This window comes from Primulina eburnea, chromosome 3 (assembly GCF_022965805.1).
Source record: "Primulina eburnea isolate SZY01 chromosome 3, ASM2296580v1, whole genome shotgun sequence".
Classification (NCBI taxonomy): Eukaryota; Viridiplantae; Streptophyta; class Magnoliopsida; order Lamiales; family Gesneriaceae; genus Primulina; species Primulina eburnea.
The window spans coordinates 13448085-13472500 of record NC_133103.1 but is presented as its reverse complement, the minus strand read 5'-3'; the positions used below and the strand labels follow the sequence as shown (position 1 = coordinate 13472500).

The window sequence follows — 24416 nt, the reverse complement described above, 5'->3', positions numbered from 1 at the left end:
TTCGTATGATAACATAAAAAAAATTTGTGTCATCTTACAAAAAAATAACAGTCATTTTTCAAAGTATCATACATATTACCTGGATTAGTATAATATCAGTTGTATAATAAAAATTGGTATAATTTAAAATACTAGAATGTCAAATCAATATATTTTTTGGAGTTTGAGTCAATGCACAACAAATTAAATTACTCAATAATAAATAATATAATAATTTCAACTGGCTTTGAATTTAATTTGTATTAAAAGATTTCCTTGTTGTCGGGTTTACGAGCATCACAGGCGGTAGCCGTAGCATTTGGACAAAACACAGCTCAGAGATGCAGAACTCAGCTGTAGAAGACGACGAAGAATAGAGATAAATATAACACATACACACGCACCAGTCTCTTTCCATGATCTGAGCATACTCTTCTACGCTAAAATGTCGCCGCCTCCACCTCCGCCACCGTCGCACCGCCGTGTGATCTCTCTCTTTCCACCCCTCCTTGCAGCTGTCATAGCGTTGGTCTTTTTCCTGCTCTCCGCCTTCATTTACCGCAAAATATCACGCAAAAAGAACAGCACCAGCAGATCTGAAGCCACCGTTGCCGTCGCATCGGTTCTCCTTCTCCCTCCTACGGCCGCGCCACTGATTCGTTCTCTAACCGCCAATCGCCTTGGGCAAGGTGGGTTCGGATCGGTTTATAAGGGGGGTCCTTCCTTCTGGCCAGGAAATCGCGGTGAGCTCACCAGCGAGGCTTCTATTCAAGGCGAACGTGAGTTTCAAAATGAACTCTCTCTTGCTGGCGCGTATAGATTCCCGTGTTTGCCCCCCATTTTGTTTGCATACTCGGATTTTCTTCTACATTTGAATGTTAACAGTAGCTGCAAAATGCGATATTACAGTCGGAGGAGGAAGAGGAGAGGGAGAAGACTGGTTCTCGTTTACGAGTACATGCAAAAATGGTAGTTTGCAAGATGCATTGTTAGATCGAAAGTGTGCGGAGTTGATGATTTGGAGTAGAGGTTTGCCATTGTAATGTCCATTGCAAAGGGTCCTAGATTACCCTGCATAACTGTTCCGATCCAGCTATTGTTCACGGCGACATTAAGCCATCGAATATATTGCTAGATTTTGATTTCAATGCAAAAATATCTGATTTTGGGTTGGCCCAGGTGCTAAACAGAGGGGACGAGATTTTGGATATGTTTGTGGAAGAAGAGGAGAAAATAATCGAGGGGAAATGCGATGAATGTGGATCAATTGTCGAGGAAAACGAGAGCTTGATGACAGAAGATGTCGTGGTTGTGAATGTGGATCAGTCGCCTGATAGTTTTTGTGTGATGATTTTAGATGGCGGGACTGAGGCCAGTGCCGCGTCACCGTCTGAGCATTTGGCTGGTCTCTCTGAAGGGTTTCTTGAAAGAATGAGTTTTGATAGTGGGAGTAGAAAAGGGGTTGGTGGTTAGGGGAAAGTGTGATTCGGGGAGGGATTGGTGGTGGAAACAAGATAATATGAGTGGATTATCCGAGTCCGGGCGGGTGAAGGACTATGTAATGGAGTGGATAGGTAGTGAGATTGGGAAAGGAGAAGCCGAAGGAGATTAAGCTCACAAGTTCGTTTAAAGACAGCGCCAAAGTTGAGCATAAGAAACTGGGGAAGAAAGTTGGAATGGTGGGGATCATTGGATAGAGAGACGATGAAGAAGGATAAAGGGAATAGGAAACCTAGAGAATGGTGGAAGGAGGAGTTTTTGTGAGGACTTGGCCAAGAAAAAGAAGAAAAGAGGGCTCAAATCCAGTGATGAAGGGGGCTTGTGGTGGCAAGGGGATAAGAAATTGTGCAAGATAGAAAACGGAGTAAGAGTAAGGAGTGTCGTCCGTGTTTGATCGGTGCTTGATGGTTTCAGTGGAGAGTTCAAGATTGGAAGAAGAAAAATAGCCAAGATATGCTAGTGGAGAAATCCTAAAAAAGTGGAGGTATTAGTAGCACTCCAAGTATGAGGGGAACTGTTTGTTATGCTGCTCCTGAGTATAGTGGTGGTGCACAGGTGTCAGACAAGTGCGACGTTAGTAGCTTGGGGTTTTGTTGTGTATTTTAGTTTCAGGCCGGAGGCCATTGCAAGTATGGCCTCACCAATCTCAGAGTTCGAAAGAGCAAATTTGATATCTTGGGGCTCGGCAGCTTGCCCTGAATGGGAGGCTATTGGATCTTGTAGATTCAGTATTCAATCACTGGATAGAGAACAGGCATTGTTATGCATCACAGTTGCCCTTCTATGCCTGCAAAGATCACCTAATAAGCGCCCCTCGATGGCAGATATTGTCGAAATGTTATCCGGTAGATCAGAGGCGCCACACTTGCCATTTGAGTTTTCTCCATCACCACCATCCAAGTTTCCTTTCAAGTCCCAAAAAAGGAGTAGGTGAACTCAGTTTCTTTATTTGGTGTACCCACTCCTGCCAGATGAAGGAAACTTCCACGCCTGATGTTGGAAGAGTGGAGCTCTTATGTAGTATAATTTCATAAGAATACTATACATGTCAAGTGTAGTATTTGCTTCAAGAAATTGATTGACGGGCAAATTTTTCACATGATTTCGTTAGGCAATACATAATTGACTCAAATCTGATTCTCTTTCGACTTACTTTTGAGAAATGTTGATGGATGAACAACTTTTCAAATGGATTGTGATGTGATCCCACTGCTTTTGATAGTTAGAAATCCCATGCATGAGTGTAAGCATAGTATCTTTGATCATTTCCCTCACTTTTAGAAAGTTGAGGTCCCATCTTACCAAGAAATTTAGTGTTGTCTACCACTTTATTATTCGCCGCCATTGCTTAATATTTGTGTGTTTAGCAAATGTTGGTGATCAGATACATATTAAACGACCCATCAAAATTATAAAACAGCATCAAATGATGTAGGGAAAACGGATGACTTATACATAGTTTCTGATTTTAACATATCAAGTTTAAGATGAGATATCCAATCCGAGATTCAATTATAATAAACTACACATCCAACTCAAAGTAATAGCAACATTGAAAAAGATAAGTATATACATGTTCTACTACGGATACATGGGCGACCCGACTCTTTTGACTCATAAAATTATTTGGCTTTAGATTTTCAATTTTATAAAGTAGCAACCCAAAATGAGTCCATGATCTACTCATAACCCAAATTTGGCAAACTAAACTTTTTTTTTTTTTTTGTAGTTAAACTAAACCTTTTCAGATTAAGTATTCTGAATATTATTAAGATGATTACATTGTTTCATCTAATCATCTAAATAATGTATACTTGTTGGCTAATGGGGGACGTTAAACCAAGAAGAAAGTTTCAATTGGTAAAATCTGCAGTAACTAATACTCCTCAAAACGTTCGAAAATCAAAATTTATGGATGCCCACAATTATTGTTCCCCAATATTGATCAAATTCAAATTCCAACGTCAAACAAAAAATTAAAACATCAATCAAATCACACTTGTCTTCGTATCTTAACACAACTTAGAACGAACAATAATGTCCAAATTTGATCCCTACGAACATGTAAACGTATCAATCAATCCCAATGGGCAATGGCTCACTCACCAGATACACGAAGCTCCCACCCTACCCCGCCACCGGCGAAGTACACCAAATACCCGGCACGGTGGTGCTGAGCAAAGACGTCACCGTCGATGCCGACAAGATAACCTGGATGCGAATCTACCGGCCTTCCAAACTCCCATCCAACGACAACGCCGTCGTCCTTCTACCCATCATCTTGTTCTTCCATGCCGGCGGATGGATCCAGACGAGTCTCGCCAATACCATGCTCCTGAGATGAGCAACAAGATCTCAAGCGACGTCCCCGCCATCCTTGTCGCCGTGGACTTCCATCGAGCGCCGGAGCATCGGCTCCCTGCTCAGTACGAAGATGACATCAACGAGAAACCAGCTGATGGACAGTAATGGCGACCAGTGGATAAGAGACTATATGGCGATTCCTCGAGATGCTATGTGGCGCCAACATCGCGTTCAATGCCGCGATGCGGATACAGGATCTAAACCTCGCACCGCTGACTGTCGTCGAAATCATACTGAACCAACCGTTTTTTGGTGGGAAGGCGCGGACGAGGAGTGAGCTGAAGCTAGCGACTGATCGGTACTTTCTGTTTCCGGCGATTGATATGGGAGCTGGCGCGGCCGCTGCCGCTGCCGCTGGGAACGGATCGCGACCACCGATTCTGCCATCCCTTTCATGGATATTCAAGTGAAAGAGAAGCTTAAATCTGTGGGGAGGTGCCTTATTATATATAGGGTTTTGGCGGCGATCCGTTGATCGACCGACAGCAGAAATTTGGTGCAGGTGCTGGTGGAGCACCAGCACGTTCCGACGACGTCGGATTCCATGGGATGGATATGATCGACACGCGCCGGGCTAATGCCATTGTTAATTATTGTATAAAAGAGTTTGTTTGTTTTCACTAATTTATCGGAAATAATGCATTCTTGGAAATTTAATACAACACTCTTTTTTGTGATTATCCTAATTTGATCAACGGTCTATATTTATCCAAATTTATTTTATATGTGTTTAGTCGTTAAATCTTGCATAAGACAGTAAGCAAAAATGTGTGTGAGACGGTATCACGAGTCATATTTTGTGAGACGAGTCTTTTATTTGGTCATTCATAAAATTATATTATTTTTATGTTAAGAATATTACTATTTAACCAAATTTATTTTATATGTGTTTAGTCGTTAGATATTGCGTCAGACAGTAAGCATAAATTTGTGTGAGACAGTCTCACAGGTCATATTTGTGAGATAGATCTCTTATTTGGGTTATTCATAAAAAAATATTATTTTTTATTCTAAAATATTACTTTTTTGTGTGAACATGAATATAGTTAACACGTCTCACAACTGTCTCACAAAAAACCTACGGATAGTATGCTACAGACAGTACGCTGATGTTAGTTATAATCATCAACTGCCCATTTCTATTCTACCATCCACTAATAATGATTAAATGATTCGATTATTTTATTGAACAAAAAGCAATAAACAATAAAACCAAAACTCAAAAATAATATTTACCATAGAGAATTGAAGTTCTCGAACATCACTCACAAGTAAGAACAGTCAATGACATCAATTTTGTATATGATAAAATACGAAACAAAAAATATGCTAATGATGTTTGAGAGTTTGGGTCAACCTCTATATAGGTAGTCTCATGAGAAGCACCACAGACAGATGAGTGAAAAGTCTCACATGATATGTGAAAGGTTTTTCTTCTAGAAAAATAAAATAAATAGGAAAATGTTGACATTCAACGTACCAAGTTTTATACGTTTTCAGACAAGTCAAGTCTTTTCAATGCAAATCGAGCCCTGGATTTGCATCCCAACGAGAAAATCTTTTGACCAATCATTCTTATATATGACAAAAACTTGTGTGAGACGGTCTCACGAGTCGTATTTGTGAAACGGATCTCTTATTTGGGTCACCCATGAAAATTTATTACTTTTGATGCTAATAATATTACTTTTTATTGTGAATATGGATAGAGTTGACAAGTCTCACAAATTATGATTCATAAGACAGTCTCACATGAGACTCGCTTCTTATATATTTATAAAATGTAACTCAATAAATAGAAGCTCATTTATACTATTTTTATTGTCTTATGTGAGACAAACTCGTCATTTCTTAATTTTATTCACATAAATAGAAAACTCATTAACATTCAAAATCATTTCTTTTAATTTTCATTCACAGAAATAGAAAAATCATTAATTCAATATAAACTCACTTATAATATTTAACATTCAAAATCATTTCTTTTAATTTCATTCACAGAAATAGAAAAATCATTGATTCAATATAAACTCACTTATACTATTTATATATATATATACATTAAAATTATATTTCGATGACATAAGATAATTTAGAATCATAGATTCAAATAAATATCTAAAGATTACGTTTTTTTATCCAAGAATCTCTAGCATCAATTACAATTATCTACATGATTAAGAATACTAGTTCAATCACAATTAGGACTCTACAAAAATTATAGATAAAATAAATATTACAAGATTTGATAAATAAAATTTTAGAATTTTTAATAAATAAAAGTTGTTATATAAATTTGATTGGATATATAACATTGGTCATAGTCGTAAAAAGACAATAAAATTTAAATAGACGCTGACGATTGAATCCTAAACCCAAAAATACTATTTCTCCATATGAACAGAGGCGATACGCCGCCGCCGGCTCAGCTCGTGAATGGCGGCGAGTTTCTCCTCCAACTCCTACGTAAGCCATCGAATTCTCACGCGCCAACTCACGTGCTTCCGCAGTCTTCACAAGCCTTCTCGCTTGACCCGGCTGTCGCGTCTGTGGGTTCTACAATACCGGCCTTTGCGCTACCTCAGCCGTCGTATGGCGGAGATTTCCCCTATCTTCCATGGGGTAACAATCCACTGCCATCCTTTTGCTCTACACAATTTCTTCCCACAAAACCCTAACGCAGACACTGTTTTAAACCCTGATTTAATGTCTCCAACTCGGAGACACAATCACTCTACGGATCAGCATGGTTTGCAGTTGAATCGTTCATCGCACGGCGAGGATATGAGTAGGTTAGGGTTTACTGTTGGCAATTCCAAACCTGCCTCAGCTTATCAGCCAGAGCAAAATTTAATTTTTGGGTCTGTAAATCCCCATATCCTACGTAATGCTGCCAGTTTAGGAGGGAATGTTATGAATGAAAGCTTTGGTCAAAGGGGAAAACTTGGAAACTCATATTTGATGGAGGGTTTTGGGATGGATAGAAGATCGAATGAGTTTATTGGAAATTCAGTCGAAACCAATGGGAAGCAACATGCAAATTCTAATGGATGGAGGGATTTCGAGAAAGAAAGAAGAAATTATGGTAATAACAAGGGGAAGCAAAGTTATAATGGAAATTATAGGGCAACGGCGCCACAGCCGCAAGGATTTTCGAGTAAGATGCGGGATGTGAGAAACTGGGAGTATGGAAGTAGGACTTTTGACCATAATGTGGTTAAGGGTAAGGGCAGTTTGGGTGGTTTAAATGAGAATGATAAATTTAGCCATCAACTTGATTCCCCTGGATTACCGTCTGGAAGCAATTTTCACTCTGTTCCAGTTTCTAATATTGAGGAGTCAATGATGGGGCTTCATGAAGATGATGCTAATGATCAGGAAGAATCGAGGAACGGTGGGTGGGTTAAGATGAGTAAGGATCAGAGGAGGAGCGAGTTGGATGATTTGGAGGATCAGCTTGTAAGTTCTCTGGGACTTGGGGATGAGTCTGATGAGAAGAGTGATAAAACAACTTACATCCGTGACAAGGTAATGTTTTATTTGCTTGTGCTTACATTTTGAGTATGGACGGATATCAATGGTTTGTCTTTCTTTTCTTTGAATGCTGTTTCTAGTGTTCATAACTGAAACACAAGCAAACATATTTCTTTGTCATTAAATTTTGTTATACCTTAACATTTCGATTATTGCCAGTTTTTTTTTTTTGGTTGGTGTATAATGTTTCTTCTGGTCAGAACCCCAACAGGTTCATTACTATATGAGACCGTGGAAATAAGTTTCTATGATATTTTTTCTAGAGCTTTCAAAGATTATAGTTGTGTATGGCTAGTATGGGGAACTATCCCAGATGCTGAAACTTCCCTTTCTTGCTAGCTCACCTTTTCTCCCTTTGATCAGGATTATAGATCTGACCAGAGAGGACGGTGGATAATGGCTCAGAGAATGAGAAATCAGAAAAGGCTGACCGCATGTCGAGATGACATAAACAGGCTGAATGTTCCACTTATAGCTCTTTATGAATCATTAATCCCAGCTGAGGAAGAAAAGGTCAAGCAAAAGCAATTGTTGACAGTATTGGAGTACCTTGTTAGTAAGGAATGGCCAGAGGCTCGATTATATCTTTATGGATCATGTGCCAACTCATTTGGATTTTCAAAAAGTGATCTTGATATTTGCCTTGCAATGGAAGACGAGAATGTTGACAAATGTGAGATCTTGTTGAAATTGGCTGATATTTTGAAGTCTGACCATTTTCATAATGTACAGGTCAATGATCTCCCCCTTTCTATTTTACTTAGATTTTGTTATGGATGCAATTTTCTAGTAAATGGGGTCCTTATCCTTGGATAAGTGTCTTAGTTTTGCGATCCGTGTGTTATATCCAGGCATTTACCCGTGCTAGAGTCCCTATAGTTAAGCTGATGGATCCAGACACTGGTATTTCATGTGACATTTGTGTGAACAACGTTCTGGCAGTTGTTAACACGAAGCTGCTTCGAGATTACGCTCGCATAGATGGTAGACTCCGACAGCTGGCTTTCATTGTGAAACATTGGGCGAAATCACGTGCAGTCAATGAAACATACCAAGGAACGCTGTCGAGTTATGCGTGAGTCACCTTTGACTACCTCAATAACCTTCATTTCTGCCTTCACCTTCCTTTAGTGTTTGACTAATTCCCTGTGTATATTTTATCAGGTATGTGTTGATGTGCATTCATTTCTTACAACAGCGAAGGCCTGCCATCCTCCCGTGCTTGCAGGTGTGTGATTTTTGATTGTCGTTGTATCCCTCTGTACCTTCAGAAGTGTTTTGTTTCTATCCGTGCCTTCGAATTTCTGATATCCATTTGTATGTGACTCTGTATGATTTGGTTTTTCGTGATGTTTGATATTTGTTAAGGTAGTCTATAATATTTGTTTGTACAAATATATGCAGTTGCAATCTGGAAATTTCTAGATAATCATTTTGTCGTTAGTACTTGTGCAGCTACATATCTGCGTGTTCTTTTCTCTCGTATGATTTTGACTGACTTGCGCCATTCTGGTCATGAGGTGTGAATGGCATATCTTTTGGCTTGAAAATATGCCCTGACTTTCGGTCTGCAATGTGTTGATGATGGCTTGCACATAATATGCCTTTTTTCCTCAACTCTCATCTCTTCCCAATTTGACAGGCGATGGATTCTACTTATTCTGCTACTGTAAACAATGTTGAATACACTTACTTTGATAAAGTGGAAAACCTTTCCAATTTCGGGGCCCTGAATGGAGAAAGTATTGCACAGTTGGTGTGGGCCTTTTTCGTTTATTGGGCTTATTGCCATGATTATGCAAATGATGTTATATCGATCCGCATGGGATGCACTCTGAGGTGAGAAGCACTTTCTAGACCTACATATACTCCATTTAGTTAAAAGATGTAATTTACTTGCAGAATTGATTGTTTGAAACATATTACTTCTTAATATAATTGCCTCACCAAGTTATCTGTTGGTTCAATATGTGATAAATAGAGGATATTGGATCTGGCCAGACTCTTAATGTCGTGCATGTGAAACCCTACCCGCTGTCTGTTGTAACAACTGATCATGATTTGTGTTTTTACCTTCCAGCAAGAGAGCTAAAGACTGGACTAGAAGGGTTGGTAATGACCGCCACCTGATATGTATCGAGGATCCTTTCGAGGTATCCCATGATCTTGGTAGAGTTGTGGACAAGTACAGCATTAGAGTACTGCGGGAAGAGTTCGAACGAGCTGCACAAATAATGCAGTATGACTCCAATCCATGCGTGACTTTGTTTGAGCCTTATGTTCCTAATTATACAAAGTAACCGTCCGCAGCTTGTAAATTCCTCGCTTGTGATGTATCAAAGTTTCTCTACGTCGTTTGGTTTTCTTGTTTCTCGAAAAGTCATGATTATTTGGAAGTTTTAGCCACTATAGTACAATTATTTAGAGGATTTTGTGATTTGTGTTGTGAACATCATAATAAAAATATCACGAATCATTCACTAAATAGTAATAATAACTTGATCGGTAAGGAATCATTCCTTGGGACATGACTTTCTATCTCATTATAGAAAGTCCATAATAACTAATAAAGTATACACACACGTATGTATAAAATTATAATCGTATTTATATAATATTTTTAAAATTTTATTAAATGTTTAGTTTTATCTTTAATTTAATAATAATTGACAGAAATTAATGAGAGATGATGATGCAATTTGAAGGGATAATATCGAAAATAAGTTACAATGACAATGTTGAAAAATATGTTGGTACGAGAACAATTTTGAAAACAACATATGGTGTCTAAGTGCCAAATTCTTTATATAATAATAATAATGTAGATGAAAGATCATGGTGTAATTTGAAAGGTTAATATTGAAAATAAGTTGCACCGACAATATTTGATATGAGGACGATTTTGAAAATAAAAGACGATGTCCTCTAAATATCAGATTCTTTATATAATAGTGTAAGGGTATGTTTGGTATGGATGATAAATAAAGAATAAATTGTTAAACTCATATTTGTCTCATTTTTTATTAATCCAATTAATCAAGAAAGTCATGATAAAAAAAACCTATTTGGGTGAAAAGATATCTAATTGTTTTGAGAGGATTGAGAATCCAATTATATATCTTTACCTTAAGTTTTGTCATCAATCCAATTAGTTATCCTATCCTACACACCAAACATAGCCTAAATATATAAGATGATTATATATATTTGTTTCATCAACGTTTACTCAAATTTTACGGAGATTATAGATATAAATATTCATCATCTTATGTCACTAAACATAGAATGTTGTCATATATATCATATGTCACCCAATCAGATTTATATTTTACTCCAATCTTTGCTGCATGCAGGTGTAGTAACAGAAGAACGACGCGATCCCCAAGAACCAACAGAGAATTTAACATTCAACTAATCTAAACCAACAGAGAATTTAACATTCAACTAATCTAAACCAACAGAGAATTTAACATTCAACAAATCTACATTGTAAGCTTATGATGATACAGTGCAATGAGTTCAGACATTGCTCGAATACACTATTTATGGTGAATATCAATAGCGAAAAGGATTCACAGCCAGATAGATGAGACACTAACCTACGCTTATAATAACCAGCTAGTATATAAATGAAAAGAACTCTGGGGAAAAATTGAACTCATGATCCAGACATGTAAGTGTATCGTGTCTGGGCTCCGACAAGAAGTTCAACAAGTTTCTCTGCATGTTAGGGAAATATTTAAACCATGTTTTTTTAAAAAAATTCAGCATTTGCAGAAACTGTAATCACCAAGCATACCAGTAAGAAGGCCAATGATGGGAACCGGTTCTAGTAGCTTTTGAGCGCCAGCGAGTCTTTGGCTGAAGGATTTAAAGAGCATTAATGTAATGTCTGGGGGTGAATGAGAATGGGCGAAAAAGAAAATACGAAGAAATATTCCATGGATTGCGGTGTTACCTGGTATATTTTGTGAAAAAAGGATCTCTCATGAGATAAAGCGCCCATAGCAGCCTCCTCCTTTTCAACTGCACCCATTTTCAGAAATAGTAAATTTCGCACTTTTCGTTACAAAGGTTGCAGTACATTTCATCTCTAGCCACTCGATAGCATTTTCAAAACATTGGAAAATCACATCACATTTAATCTCAATATGATGTAAATTGTCTTAGTTTATACAAACCCAAACTGAACGCAAGAGAAGAGTCAAATCCAAAAGACTAATCTATCAATTCGGAGAGCCATCAAACTTACAAGTTGCTCCATAGCGTCTATCATAGCATATTGGAAAGAAATGTGAAACCCGTTTATATTAGAAGGGGATTACTAGATATGTATCTTGAAAGTAAAGCGTGGGACAAATAACAATTTATATAAATTTATCAACCAAAGAATCTCACTTGTGCGCTAGAGTCGCACATTCTTTCTTCACTCTTCCATTTAGATTGATAAGAAAAAGGAAAACAAAAACAAGGAAAACTTTTTTCTATGAGGTCACTTATACACATAATAGAGATAGGCAAACTAGAGACTGAAGAAAAAAGAAAAAACACATGAACAAAAATGAAAATCTAACCTCATTATTTTCGAGGTTGGAAAAATGAAAACCTTTGCTATTGTGCCACATAACTGATACCAATGAACTACTGCCATTTCCAATGACGTCCACTACCAACGAAGCAAGCCAAGGGAGCCATGATCGCACCCCATACTTTCTTATTAACAGTACATAAATGAGAGGTCTTAAGATAAACAATACTTCTCCCATAAAAAACAAGCCCCCAGGAGCACCCTTATCGGGCAAGGTCGTGTAGAGAGTAGTCTCTGGCACTGTTGCTGAGATGAAAAATAAATACAAATCTAGCATAAAAGTAGCAAAAATTAAGCCTGCATCTCGCAAAGGAGGGGTATAGGGAAAAAATTACTCGGAGGCTCCAACATCTGCTGCTGGTGCGGAACCCTGTGCAACCACGAGGGGCCAGTAACCGTACGGGCATTTTCGCCAAATCTATTTAATGCAAACAAAGCCCTCCCCTCAAGGTTATATGGATTCTGCCCCTGATTATTGCTTAAAATACCAGAAACCCCTTGCTGGCCAGGCTTGGATGCAAACTCATTTCTGCGGGCATCAAGATCATCAGAATCCCTACCGTCATCCGTACTCTCCCCACCATGCAAAAGCATTTTATATCCGCTCTTTTGCAATTTAGCCAATCTAAGCAATACCCTGTAAGTGATGTCATTAATCAAGAACAGTCTATCAATGGTCATAACTCATAAATGTTAGCTAGAAGAAAGAGCAATAAATATGAGGCCCTTACTTGGTAGCTTCGGTTATGGCAATGAAATTCCATTTTTTTTCTTCGCCATATAATCGTTGCGCCACAACTTCAACAAGAGTTTCCAAGTCCTTGAGCAAAGTTATGCATAATGAAAATGGGAAAGATGAAGGCTCTCCACACCCCGTATGAGTCCGCACTGGGGTTGTATCGATTATATGTTCATTGAGAGCAGTAATCATACCCAGAATTGATGTCACTGCAGGGAAAATTACAAAAGATGTGACAGAAAACATCAACACCTAAACCAAACATAAGCTCAACGTACTAAAACATAATTGTAGGCAATCAGGTAAGCGTGTTTATTTTTAATATTATAATTACATATATCACTGTTGGCTGAATGCTGATTGAGATTAAACCGATTACCAAAATTAGCCTTAAACTACTCGAGTGCGCAACAAAGTAAAAGTCCGGTAGAAAATAATTTTTTTATGATGGGAGTGTGGGAATAAAGTCAAATGACGTATAGGGATGATAATAAATAAACTTAATGATAACATTGATGATATGCAAATTGACACCATAGGTATGCCAAGCAACAAAACGAACCAAGGAATATTGGGATCATGCTATCAAATATTCACAGAAAAGCATTATTTTCCAAAAAAAAATTGCAAACAATGTATTGTAATGAAGTATATATACTGAATTCAAAACACAGGCTATAGAGTATCCTGAAACTGAAAGAGGAATTATCAACAGATCATGAAAAGTTGTAAACTCGAAAATAATTTTTGAAGGGCAGGAAAAATAATAAAATTAAATGCATAAAAAATACTTTTTTAAGTAGCAACAAGAAAGCCCTTGTTACCAAAATTTTACAAAACCTGCTTCTGGTCCAATTTCTGAATCCGAAAACCTCTCAGGGAGAAGCCAGGTTAAACCCTGAAATACCATTCAAACAAGCCAAAGAGAGTGGATTTTCAACAATCTTCAACAGATCAGCTAAAATAGAACGTTTCCAGTTAACATGAATGATATGAACAGAAAAAGAAAGCAGTAGAATACATCCCAGATAAGAAAATAAATTGCATACGAGAAATCAAATCAAAAACCCTGATCAGCTTCCTCAATACATTATAAACATACTGCAAAAAACTAAAGATTCATGGAAAGAGACTTCAATCCTGAAACGCAACACAGATAAAGAAATCCACGAATGAGCGTAAGTCTTCAAAAGGATTGAGTTCAACAGGTATATGTGATTACTTCTCGCGAAGTTCGCCATATCTTCTCATGAAGGTCATAGCTATAAGTCAAACTTAAATAGTGACTCATTTTGCTTCAAATTGTCATTTTACCACTTAAACCAGAAATGTGTTTGCGGGCAGGCATGCAGCTACTCATGCATCCACCGAGAAATGCATCTGATCATATGACAAATTATTCTTTAAATCATTATATCGTAACCAACAAGTTTTGTTTATTAACTTCAGAGACATCAGGACCTCCACAGTAACCACAGAGCATAAATGCTCCGAAACCCATAAGATTTCTATTTTAGTTAGCTGTATAAAATCTTCAGAAAAACAATTTATGCATTAAGCAATCATCATATGCTCGTAACAAAAGGGATAATCCAGCGAGGTTGCCGCCCCTCCAAATTCAAATGACTACACATGTATTCCAAAGGAAAACAACTAAACCAACATAAGCAAAGATACTCGGGTGGTTAATGAACAAGAGGACAAGTTCAGCAGCAGGCTTACATTAGCTAATGACTCCAAGGAATGCACGTAATCTCGATTCCTCCTAACCCATCTCTTGTAAGAATCCATTTGATTAAAAGATTGATCTCAACCAAGAACAAGCAATTTAAGCTCTGTCCCACCTGATTTTATGCTAATACAATTGCAACCCTAGACACCGCCTAATTGCGGTTGACTCTGAAACCCAGATGAGAACAGTGCTACAAGCGAATCCATTAGTGGGTTTTCTTCGTTGACATGCGCGCGCGCGATGAACTTGTAAGAAATCTGTGATGTGCAGATATTATCACTCCTGGAATTTTACTCGCTATAAAATAAAATTCAAAAATATCTTTATCTAAAATCATACCTGGTAAACAAATATATATGGCTCAATAATTTATTTTTGTTTCTAAAATTGGCAATTTCAGTTCTCGTAAACCATTCATTTGTGGTTTTGATTCCCATTCCTGGTAATTTTAATTCTAGTTTTCATTTGGTTATAAATTGAAGCAAATGTTATGTAACAAATATCTCACGCCAAATATTAAAATTAATAAATAATAGCATATAAAGTCTGAACAGGATATCATCACAAAAATCTTGATTATTGCGTATTATATCATTCCTCATTTTATAAACTACCATTTATTAGTTTTAAGATTCAATACGAAGCATCTGTAATATCGCCGATTTTTTGAGAAGTCGACGTTCACATCAATCTATTTTAGAAGGTTTTCACGTACTTTTTTTTTTAGTATTAAGTGGATTCATCATGCATGTTAACTCAATCTATAATTTTTTATCGACTATTTTCTATATCGTCCTTCCTCTACGTCACCAATGTTATGTTATAAATCTAACAGTGATATCATTTCAAAAGACTTGGTCTATTGAATAATGGAATAACAAATATTTGTGTCATTAATTGATTATACATATTTATTTCATTCAATATCATCTTGTCTCACAAACAAATGATGATTTGCAATAATAAATCTATATAAAAAATTATACAGATCTACAAATGACTCAAGCGAATAGTTATTTTTTTTATATAAAATTATAAATTAACAGTACGACATAAAGTCATCGGTTAACTTTAGGAGGCCCCAACAGTTACATGTCGGCCCCTGTTAAAAATTTAATTGTCGCATAATTACCGTAGTCCGTATAAAACTGTTTCAGTTTCTTAATTTTGGTATACGTTTACATAATCAACTGTGGGATACATTTTGAACAATGACTTTAATTTTAATTTTGTTGTACTTTTCCTATAATAAATACAAGATATTAAACTGGTATTCAAAAAGCAAGTTGATTCAAAACAAAAAAGATCGAGGAAATTAACTTTCATGCACGCGATGATTTGTAGAAAGACCGGAAGAAACTGAGCTACAGTTCTTCACAGGCCACTCAGTTAAGTTTCCCATATTCAAATGCAAAGTAAACGAACCTATGAAATTCAATATTCACCAGAAGCTAAGATCAATATTACAGCTTAATTAAACGGGATGATCTTGATTACAAGCCCCGGAAAAACGTCGTCGGGATCATGGATTTGAGGATTCCTCTCCAGGATGAAAGGGTCGCCGCACTTGTCACTGATGGTGTGCAGCGTTTCTCCTTCTCCGACGACATAGATTTCTTCGCAAGCTCGACTCTTCAGCTGGTTTCCTCTGATATAGACACGATGATGGCCATCTCCCTGGATGGACGAGGTTAGTATCAGCAGGAGGGTGAGAATAAAGAGCACGGTTGATGGGAACCGCAGCCGGGACGTGGTGTCTGCCGCCATGAGGAGGTGGTGGCGCCGCCGGAAGTTGGAGGAGTGGGAGGTTTATTGGTCTTGGGGGGTAGCACGGAAGGGGTGACCACTATGGTATTACGTGACTCAACTCCCCTTTTTGACTGCATTATGCCAGAAACGACTCGGAATCGTGGGAAATGCAGCGATGTTTCGAAATTGGAATAATTCTTTTATATTGAAAATATTAAATTTTAAAACATAAAATAATTTAATAGTGTAATTGGATAAAACATTTATTTTGTTAAAAATACTGGTGTGTGTGAGTTTTTTTAAAAAGAAAAATGGTGGTATGTAAATGGATTTTTAAAAAAGAGTTTAAGAAAGTTGGAAATTAAATTTTTGATTTAGATCTATGAATTTCAAAAATATATATTTAAAATGTATTTTTATTGTCTAGAAAAATAAGAAAATAAATTTCAATTACATGTTTATGTTTATATAATATTTCATGGTTAAAATGAGCGACAATGATTTATCCATGCATAACTTATATCATGTGTTGAGTGAATAAAAATACTATCCATGTATATATAATGAACAAAACCGTATAAATAATATGTGAATAAATAAGATATAAATTTAATATTTGATTTATATTATATTGTTTCATTTTTAACAATAAAACTATATGTGAAATTCATCTGACCTAAAACTCGACTTATACACTTCTTTCGAAAAATAGAAGCAAATTCACTATTGTTTTGGAATGATAGAATTGCTTCTTTTATTTCTTAGGATTGTTTAAAAATACCAAATTTAATAAAATATATTGTAATCTATAGCTTTCTCCAAATTGACTCCATCGGAGAAGCATTTAATACCTAAATTAATTTATAGCCTTCCTTGGAAGTAATCCAATGTAGGTTCGACTTAATTAGTTCCATTGAATTTTACGCTAAAACGAATTGCATAAACTGACTTATATGAAAAGTAGTAGCCTAATGGAAATAATGTGATGACTGAACTGAAACCCTAGCCAAAAAATGCCCTAAAATATATTAATTTCACGATGATGAAAAATAATTTATCAAATTACGACGTCGATGACTCGTAGTTTGTGACGCATAAATCACCAATTTCGGAATTGGGATGTGATCTTGTTTTTGAAACTCGGTTACAATAAATTGATCTAGCAAATAATTTTTTTTAAAAAAGTTGGTTTTTATGTAAATAAATGGATTGGACGTATAATTTTATTGGAAATTGATCTGTTGCATAAACCTGCCCTAGAATTTTCAGAGTAAATTATAAAGAAAAAATCATGGTACAACAATAGTATTTTTAAAACCTTGAGTGCCAAACTGCAATTTTTGAGAAAGCACACATTTATTTAAAATTGTTAAATTTTTTATTTTCCTCAGTCCAGAGTCGCATGTACTCAACAATGGAGACGAGTTCAGAAGCAGCAAAGCTCGAGCTTTTTCTTCAGTGGCTAAAGGTCCCCTGACATCTCTTCAAGCATTAAATTTTTATATTCTTATCTTTAATTTTGTGCATTTTATTCGTAATCATTATTAAGTGAAGAAACTTGTCACTTGGCATTTGAATTCAGGTGAATGGAGTGGAGCTACGGGGTTGTGATATCAAATATTGTGGCTCGGACAAAGGTTTTGGCGTTTACTCATCTGATGTTGCTCCTGATGGTAATTTGGCTTTTAGCGAATTTTAATTAATTTGAATCCACTTCATTGCGATGCACTTAACAATTGGTCAAGGACTGAGGCACGCAGAAAATCTCTTACATTCGAAAATTATAATTTCCGACTGGCCGAAACGCACGAATGCATCATGGGATAAAATTATTGGCCATCCGGGGTGATAATTTTGAGTATTTACCTTTTTTCTTTGAGTTTCGAAGAATCATGGATAAAAAAGATTCAAATCTTGGCATCCATCATTACAACTGATTAAAAACATGAAAGATCCAATCTTTTGGGGAACTGGCAGTTTTCCAGTTTTCTGGAGTCGATTACTTTTACTTCGAGTGGAAATATTAAATGTTGTACTAATAATACCAAACTCTAAATGAAAACCAATCAGTGTAAAAGCGGAAGCATTGTTCCCTCTCACACGATACATGCAGTTCATAAATCAAATGGCAGGTACATGGTAATTATGATATTTGATTTGTCGATTTCGGCGTGAGCGTGTAAATGAACAGATATCATAATGTTTGTAGTTGAATGCATAGAATTTGGTGAAATATATAAAATCATCTTTATGGATAAGATATATAGTGTGTTAAAAAAAATTCGGATCTAGTTGCTGAGACAGAAGGCATAACTGGACTAATCTGTTCATGCTTATTTTTTCATTTTGTTGAAAGTCAAGATGAGGTACTTGTGTGATTTTTCTTGCCCTGAATTCAGGAATTCTGCTGGCGGTTCCACTTGATTTAGCAATTACTCCTATGAGGGTACTACAAGATCCTTTGCTTGGACCTGAATGCAGGGCAATGCTTGATGAAGGGGAGGTAGATGATCGATTGTTGATAATGCTGTTTCTAATGGTGGAGCGTTTACGAAAGAACTCTTATTGGAATCCGTGCGTAGGAAATTTTGTTATATTCTCCTTTCTTCTTCAAGAAGTTGAAAGCTGCTGAAAAAAGTCTTTTATGGCATGATTTAATTTGAATGCTGATATTGACTGTGATCCTTATTTTAGGTATCTTGATATGCTTCCTAATACATTTGGAAATCCACTTTGGTTTTCTGAAGATGACCTTTTGGAGCTGAAGGGAACCACGTTACATCGGGCTACTGAAATGCAGGTTTCATCTTATTTATGCAAGTCATGCAACTGTCTGGCTTTAATTACTTGGATTTTCAAGTATACTTTCCCACCATAATGATACTGAGAACATTCCCAAGTTCAAAAAATTACTTTTTAAACCTCTCTCCACATGGTCTTTTTTTTTTTAAAAAAAAAACTTTTGATGTTCTATATTATATACGATTTAGGATAAGAGACTGAAGATAGTTTTGTATTGCAGAAGAAAAAATTAAAGTCTCTATTTGAAGAAAAAGTGAAGAAATTGGTGGAGAAGCTGTTGGCTCATGATGGCAATTCAGGAAGGTGCATTAAAACTCTATAACTTACAAAAAGAATTACGAGGAAACACCATTTTAGCATATAAAATGGAATAACAAAGGATTATGATTCAAAATAGCTTGATCTGTTAGCAAATTAGAGGTAAAACTCACTTACTAGTAAACCAAATAAGCATTTGTTGGATAACCCTTGGCACCTATGGAAAGTGAAGGAATACATCACCTTTGTAAATAAGAAGCCGTAAGGGTCAGAAATATAAGAATAAATTCCACATTAAGTTAATGAATGGGAGAGAGAAACAAACCACATGAGCCCAAATACCAACTTGAATAACCCGTTTAAAATTATCTAAACACGAATCAAATGTTAGTGATCCTATGTCGATTTTAAAGAGGGTTAAAAAACCAATGGTGTTGATGAGGCAAATTTGTTAAGCTTCTCAACTGTGTGATTTATTGAAGGACAAGGTGATCATAAGTGGAGTGTGGGGAAAAATCAATTGGATATTGGGGACATGGAATTTTTTGCTATATGATGGTTCTTTAACCATGGTGCTTGAATTATACTAGCGTGTTCTACACTTTTGTACTAATGAAGTATTTATGTTTTTTCAAGTTGTGTACTAAGCTGTTGGATTCATCAAACATTGCTCACAATTTTCTATCTTTTTTGCAGTTTAGGCAGTGAAGTGATATTTGAAGACTTCCTTTGGTACTATTTCCTCAGCTTGCATGTAACAACACGATCAAAATTCCTGTTATAGGCTACTGATATTGCACACTAGATGTCTTTGCAGGGCAAATTCTATATTTTGGGCTAGGGCATTAAATATTCCCTTTCCGTGTTCATATGTGTTTCCAAGAGTTTCAGAAGAGCAAGACAAAACAAGCGAAGAGCAAGAAAAAACAAGCAGCATGAGACCTGCTGCACCTTCTGATTATGTTTCTGTTGAAAAGTTGGTTAATATTGAAAGTGGAAAAAGTGAGGTTTCTCTTTCCAACTGTATACGATCTTTGTAAATTTTCTTCTCATTCATAATGAAAATATATCAGAGTTTGCCTTCTCGTAATTGAATCAGATTTCCAGGTAAATGACTCTGCTATCCAAGTTTCCGCAGTTGCTTCCACTTTAGAAGTTGAGAATATATGGGTTGAGGGTCTTGTCCCCGGCATTGATTTCTGCAATCATGGTAATATGCGTGCTTCAATGATTTTTCCATAATTCGCAGACGGCTAATTGAGACACGTGTCTTTTAAATTTCTGTCGATAAATTTCACATTTCTTCCACCTCTGACTACTTTTTTTTAGGTTTCTTAGCTATTTCTTGAAAATTTTATCATTTATTTATATTAATTTTAATTTCATAATTGAATGTCATATTAAATGTAAATTTCTTGTTCCTCCTCACCTTATACATCAAGGTGGTATAATTTGGAAATTTCTGATCTTGATTGCTGCTGTTCTTTCTTATTTCTGCGTGCTTGGCTCTGAAGACTTAAAAGCTGCAGCAACTTGGGAAGTTGATGGAACTGGATCAACAACCGGAATTCCTTTTTCCATGTACCTACTTTCAGGTAAGAATCAATGAAAACGAGGATTGATTTTTAGGCTAGTGGTGGTGTTATTTGCATCTTTTCTCAATCTAATAAAATTGGAATAGTCCACTAAATCACTTCAAATTTGTTGTAAAGTCTTTTTTTACCAAATCGATCGCTATTATTTGAATTGCTATGTGCAATTCTGTCAATTATGATTTTATTATTCCTTTTACAAATTATTTACGCATTGTCACAACCAATTTTTATGTCGCTAAGACATATGGAGCTTTTTTAATTGTGCTGCCTTTATGTAATTTATTTCGACTGTTTTCTTCTCCTGATTTCTGTGTAGCTGATAAAATGACTGTTTTTCAGTTGGGAAAAATCATTTCCAAGTCGAGAATGAGATTTCTATCAGTTATGGTAACAAGGGAAATGAGGTATATTACACTTCTGTGAAGAATTTTCCAGGAGACACTTTGTTTGTAGAGGTTTATTTGAATTGTTTTATGAGAACTGCATACAAACTACAACACTTACCTGATTTCTTCTTCAAGTGGTGAATACAAATTTATTCTCTTTTTTATGGAAATTTAGTAAACAATGCATTCCAACAAGAAATGTTATCTAGTTAGGGAAAGACAGCGTAGTTACTTTTGAAAAACCAGATTTGCTATTCACTTCATGGAGTGAAATAACGACTTGAATTTAACTGTATTAATGTACATGATGTTCCTTTCTTTTCTCTTACAAGACTTGAATAGAGAGTTTTGCTGTATTTGTTCTCAATTGGACCTGTAATCTAACCAGCTCTGTTAATTTGTGAGGTATCTTGTTCATTGGAGAGGCAATAATTTGTTTAGAATTTCTGATGCTTTCAAAAATGATTGAAAAGGAAAATTTCTTTTGTTCTAAAATCCTTATGCAGACCATGCTAACATTTGTATAATTCTTTCTATTTCAACAACTTTTCTTTTTCTTATCACATTTTTTGTTCAAGAATTTGTAGCTTTCTTCTGTAGGAGGGTAGTAATATTGATAAAGTGAAACAAAATCCGTGCATGCGATAGTTTGCTGTGAAATTACATATTTCAAGGTTAATCATCAGAAATACAGATGACAACTAGAGCAATCAGGAATTTTCTGTTTCTTTTTCAAAATTCCATGATCAATCAGAGTTTGATGCAGGAGTTGCTGTACTTGTATGGATTTGTTATGGAGGATAATCCAGATGACTATCTTATGGTAATTTATTTCCTGAATTTGTTCTTTAATTATTTTCTGTTCTCCGCTCCATATAAAATATAAGTTTTTACTGACAGTAGTTGTTATGAATGCTTGATAAAAGCCTATATTTTCTACGATGCAGATTCATTATCCTCTGGAAGCTATTTCTGATGTTCCTTTTTCCGAGGCCAAAGGGCAGCTTCTTGAAGCACAGGTCAAGATAGTGTACCAGTTTTTTTCATCTCATATTGACAAGCTCAGTGCTGAACAAATTTATATATATATAATAAAGTTGCTAACTATTAAAGATTTAATTATAAAAGAATGAATTAAATGCACAAATACCAAATTCTAGAAGTAATCAAATCGAATTGACATTCTAAGATTTTACTTCGTTAAACGTAATAGGTTTCTCATTTTTCTTCTTTGTATAGAAATGCGAGTTGAGGTGCCTCTTACCTAGGAGTTTGCTAAACAGTGGTTTTTTCCCTGAAAGTTCATCTGGAGAAGCTAATAGCAAGGAGACAAATGGTCGAGGTTTCAATTATAGTTGGACTGGCGACCGCAGCGTGCCCTCTTATGCCAGTAAACTTATTTTTCCTGAAGAGTTTTTGAGTGCCTTGAGGACAATAGGGATGAGAGAGAACGAGCTTTACAAGGCTTCGTCATTACTTGAAGAAGTATGTTTTAAGTTTTGGCTGCATTATTCGTCTTGCTTTGGAAACTATTTGGATGTTAGCTTCTATGAAAAAAGTTGCATCGTTCCAGTAATTTCTCTTGTGTTAATCTGAATAACGTGCACGATGCACACATATACATGTAGTCGTGTGTGCAATTGTTTTATATCTATTGCCATGATTTTCATTCTCTCACTGTGTTATGTTTATTTTTATACTTTCTGTTTTATATCTGTTGCCATGATTTTCATTCTCTCGCTGTGTTATGTTTATTTTTATACAAAAAGAAAAGTACTTGGATTGTGAATGATTTTGGCTATATGCCTTCAGAAAAATGTGCCATTATATCTTGATGACTTAGGTTACATGGATTCGATCTTATTGACCTACCGAAATCTACATTTTTCCCAAAGCTTGTAGTTTCTAGAGAAGAGAAACAGCCATCTGAAATGGATGTTCGAGCAGCAATATGGGAAGCATGCGGGGATTCAAGGGCGTTACAGTTACTTGTTGATCTTCTTAACATGAAGTAGGTTTCTGCCTTTACTCTATTGATTAACCTGGTGCCAATTTAATATAGTTCAATATAGTTCGTGACAACTATGTTTTTAGGTATGAGGTTGCATGTGTATCGTTCTAACTTACGAGCAATACAACTGAATCTCGTGAGTTGGTCCTGAGTTCTTTCATAAACTCTATGTTCTAGGGTCGATGTCATTTCCTGTATTTTGAAACTTCAAAGCTCGGTTGCCACATTAATTGTTCTGCACAGTTAAGTAACAACTCTAAAGGCAATGCAAATTAGTAATTTTCATAAAACACATTACTGACCACGATCCAATTAATATGTACTGAGTTGAACGATGTTTCTGCAATATTCCTTGTGAACTTTTTTTCCCTCTTACTTCTGAAGTCTATACTCACTCCATCTATGTCCCTTACATGATTAGATTGGACTCAATTTAGCTCAGCAAAACTTCTAAACTAAACTTTAAGCAGAACCCCATTAATCAAAGACTACTCATCCTCCCATAAAAACACCACAGCATGGTGCAAGTTTTTCACTATTATCACGGCATTTACTTATGTTTTTTGTATGTGAAGGATGCTGGAACTTGAAGAGGGTTCAGGTACGGAAGAAAACGACACCAAGTTGCTCAAGGAAGACGGCATGCAAAAAATATCCGAAAGCCAGAAAAGGTATAATAAACAAATTGAAGTTAATAATACGCTTGTGTATTTAGCGCAAGTTCCTTAGACTCGTTCTTACGGGTGGCAAAGTTGATGGCACCGTTTTGTTTTGGTTTTCTATGGCTATTGTGGTACCAGTGGCCCTGTTGATTTCCATTCGATGAGCAGAAACAGATGGTGTAGCATCGTGTATAGACGAGGGCAGAAGCAACTGACTCGTAGATTTTTGAAAGAGGCGGAGCATGCATTGGAGTTGGCATTAAACGAAGGCAACTAGATTTCTGTGGATTGGATCCATTTTTGTTCCTTTGTATCGCTTAAAGATGGCAATTTGATAGGATCAAACGAGAGGTCGTCGTCTCTTTTTGTTCGTTACTACATATTTTTATATTATTTTTATTTAACGATGATATCCGACAGTAAATCTTATGAAAGATAGATCGTACCCTCAAAGATTGAATATTGTAGTGTAAGCCATAATATATGTAATTGATATTCTGAACAGAATATCTCAAGG

General features: G+C 36.1%; 2 protein-coding genes and 3 pseudogenes across 6 annotated transcripts; 4 read left to right on the top strand and 1 right to left on the bottom strand.

Annotated features, from left to right (window-relative positions):
- Nucleotides 1–251: 251 nt before the first annotated feature.
- On the top strand, nt 252–2581 carry LOC140828282 (receptor-like serine/threonine-protein kinase At2g45590; annotated as a pseudogene).
- Nucleotides 2582–3404: 823 nt separating this feature from the next.
- LOC140826806 (probable carboxylesterase 9) lies at nt 3405–4467 on the top strand (annotated as a pseudogene).
- Nucleotides 4468–6187: 1720 nt separating this feature from the next.
- On the top strand, nt 6188–9814 carry LOC140826639 (UTP:RNA uridylyltransferase 1-like; annotated as a pseudogene).
- Nucleotides 9815–10822: 1008 nt separating this feature from the next.
- On the bottom strand, nt 10823–14794 carry LOC140826637 (peroxisome biogenesis protein 16-like). 3 transcript variants are annotated; one of them, XM_073189097.1, is made up of 9 exons: nt 14776–14794; nt 14427–14693; nt 13545–13602; nt 12697–12913; nt 12301–12602; nt 11952–12211; nt 11336–11403; nt 11177–11238; nt 10823–11097 (listed from the first exon to the last, which is right to left on the bottom strand). In XM_073189097.1, exons 2-9 carry the CDS (start codon nt 14493–14495, stop codon nt 11036–11038), a joined length of 1098 nt encoding a protein of 365 aa, XP_073045198.1. In that variant the 5' UTR covers nt 14496–14693; nt 14776–14794; the 3' UTR covers nt 10823–11035. The 3 variants fall into 3 exon arrangements, with proteins under 3 accessions (XP_073045198.1, XP_073045199.1, XP_073045197.1); XM_073189098.1 differs by lacking the exon at nt 14776–14794 and having other exon boundaries at nt 13529–13602; nt 14427–14744; XM_073189096.1 differs by lacking the exon at nt 14776–14794 and having other exon boundaries at nt 14427–14744.
- A 2746-nt stretch (nt 14795–17540) lies between these two features.
- LOC140826635 (uncharacterized) lies at nt 17541–24339 on the top strand. Of its 3 annotated transcripts, none has more exons than XR_012116850.1 (16): nt 17541–17653; nt 17768–17858; nt 18585–18759; nt 18880–18985; nt 19208–19290; nt 19942–19977; nt 20063–20247; nt 20345–20455; nt 20760–20840; nt 21180–21244; nt 21993–22049; nt 22174–22245; nt 22466–22711; nt 23129–23237; nt 23813–23908; nt 24038–24171. XR_012116850.1 is itself a non-coding variant. In XM_073189093.1 (16 exons), the coding sequence occupies exons 1-16, from the start codon at nt 17588–17590 to the stop codon at nt 24174–24176; spliced, it is 1725 nt and encodes a 574-aa protein (XP_073045194.1). In that variant the 5' UTR covers nt 17541–17587; the 3' UTR covers nt 24177–24339. The 3 variants fall into 3 exon arrangements, 2 of the variants coding, with proteins under 2 accessions (XP_073045194.1, XP_073045195.1); XM_073189093.1 differs by having other exon boundaries at nt 23122–23237; nt 24038–24339; XM_073189094.1 differs by having other exon boundaries at nt 20063–20252; nt 20353–20455; nt 23122–23237; nt 24038–24339.
- Nucleotides 24340–24416: the final 77 nt, after the last annotated feature.

Excerpts from the sequence above, each read along its gene's own strand:
- LOC140826637 (XM_073189097.1), bottom strand. The coding sequence starts at position 14,495 with ATGGATTCTTACAAGAGATGGGTTAGGAGGAATCGAGATTACGTGCAT. Across the intron at positions 12,603-12,696 it reads GCCATAACCGAAGCTACCAA|GGTATTGCTTAGATTGGCTA; the intron begins GTAAGGGCCTCA and ends CATCACTTACAG. Across the intron at positions 11,098-11,176 it reads CATCATTGGCCTTCTTACTG|AGAAACTTGTTGAACTTCTT; the intron begins GTATGCTTGGTG and ends CCTAACATGCAG.
- LOC140826635 (XM_073189093.1), top strand. The coding sequence starts at position 17,588 with ATGTACTCAACAATGGAGACGAGTTCAGAAGCAGCAAAGCTCGAGCTT. Across the intron at positions 20,456-20,759 it reads CATTGATTTCTGCAATCATG|ACTTAAAAGCTGCAGCAACT; the intron begins GTAATATGCGTG and ends TTGGCTCTGAAG. Across the intron at positions 22,246-22,465 it reads GGCAGCTTCTTGAAGCACAG|AAATGCGAGTTGAGGTGCCT; the intron begins GTCAAGATAGTG and ends TTCTTTGTATAG.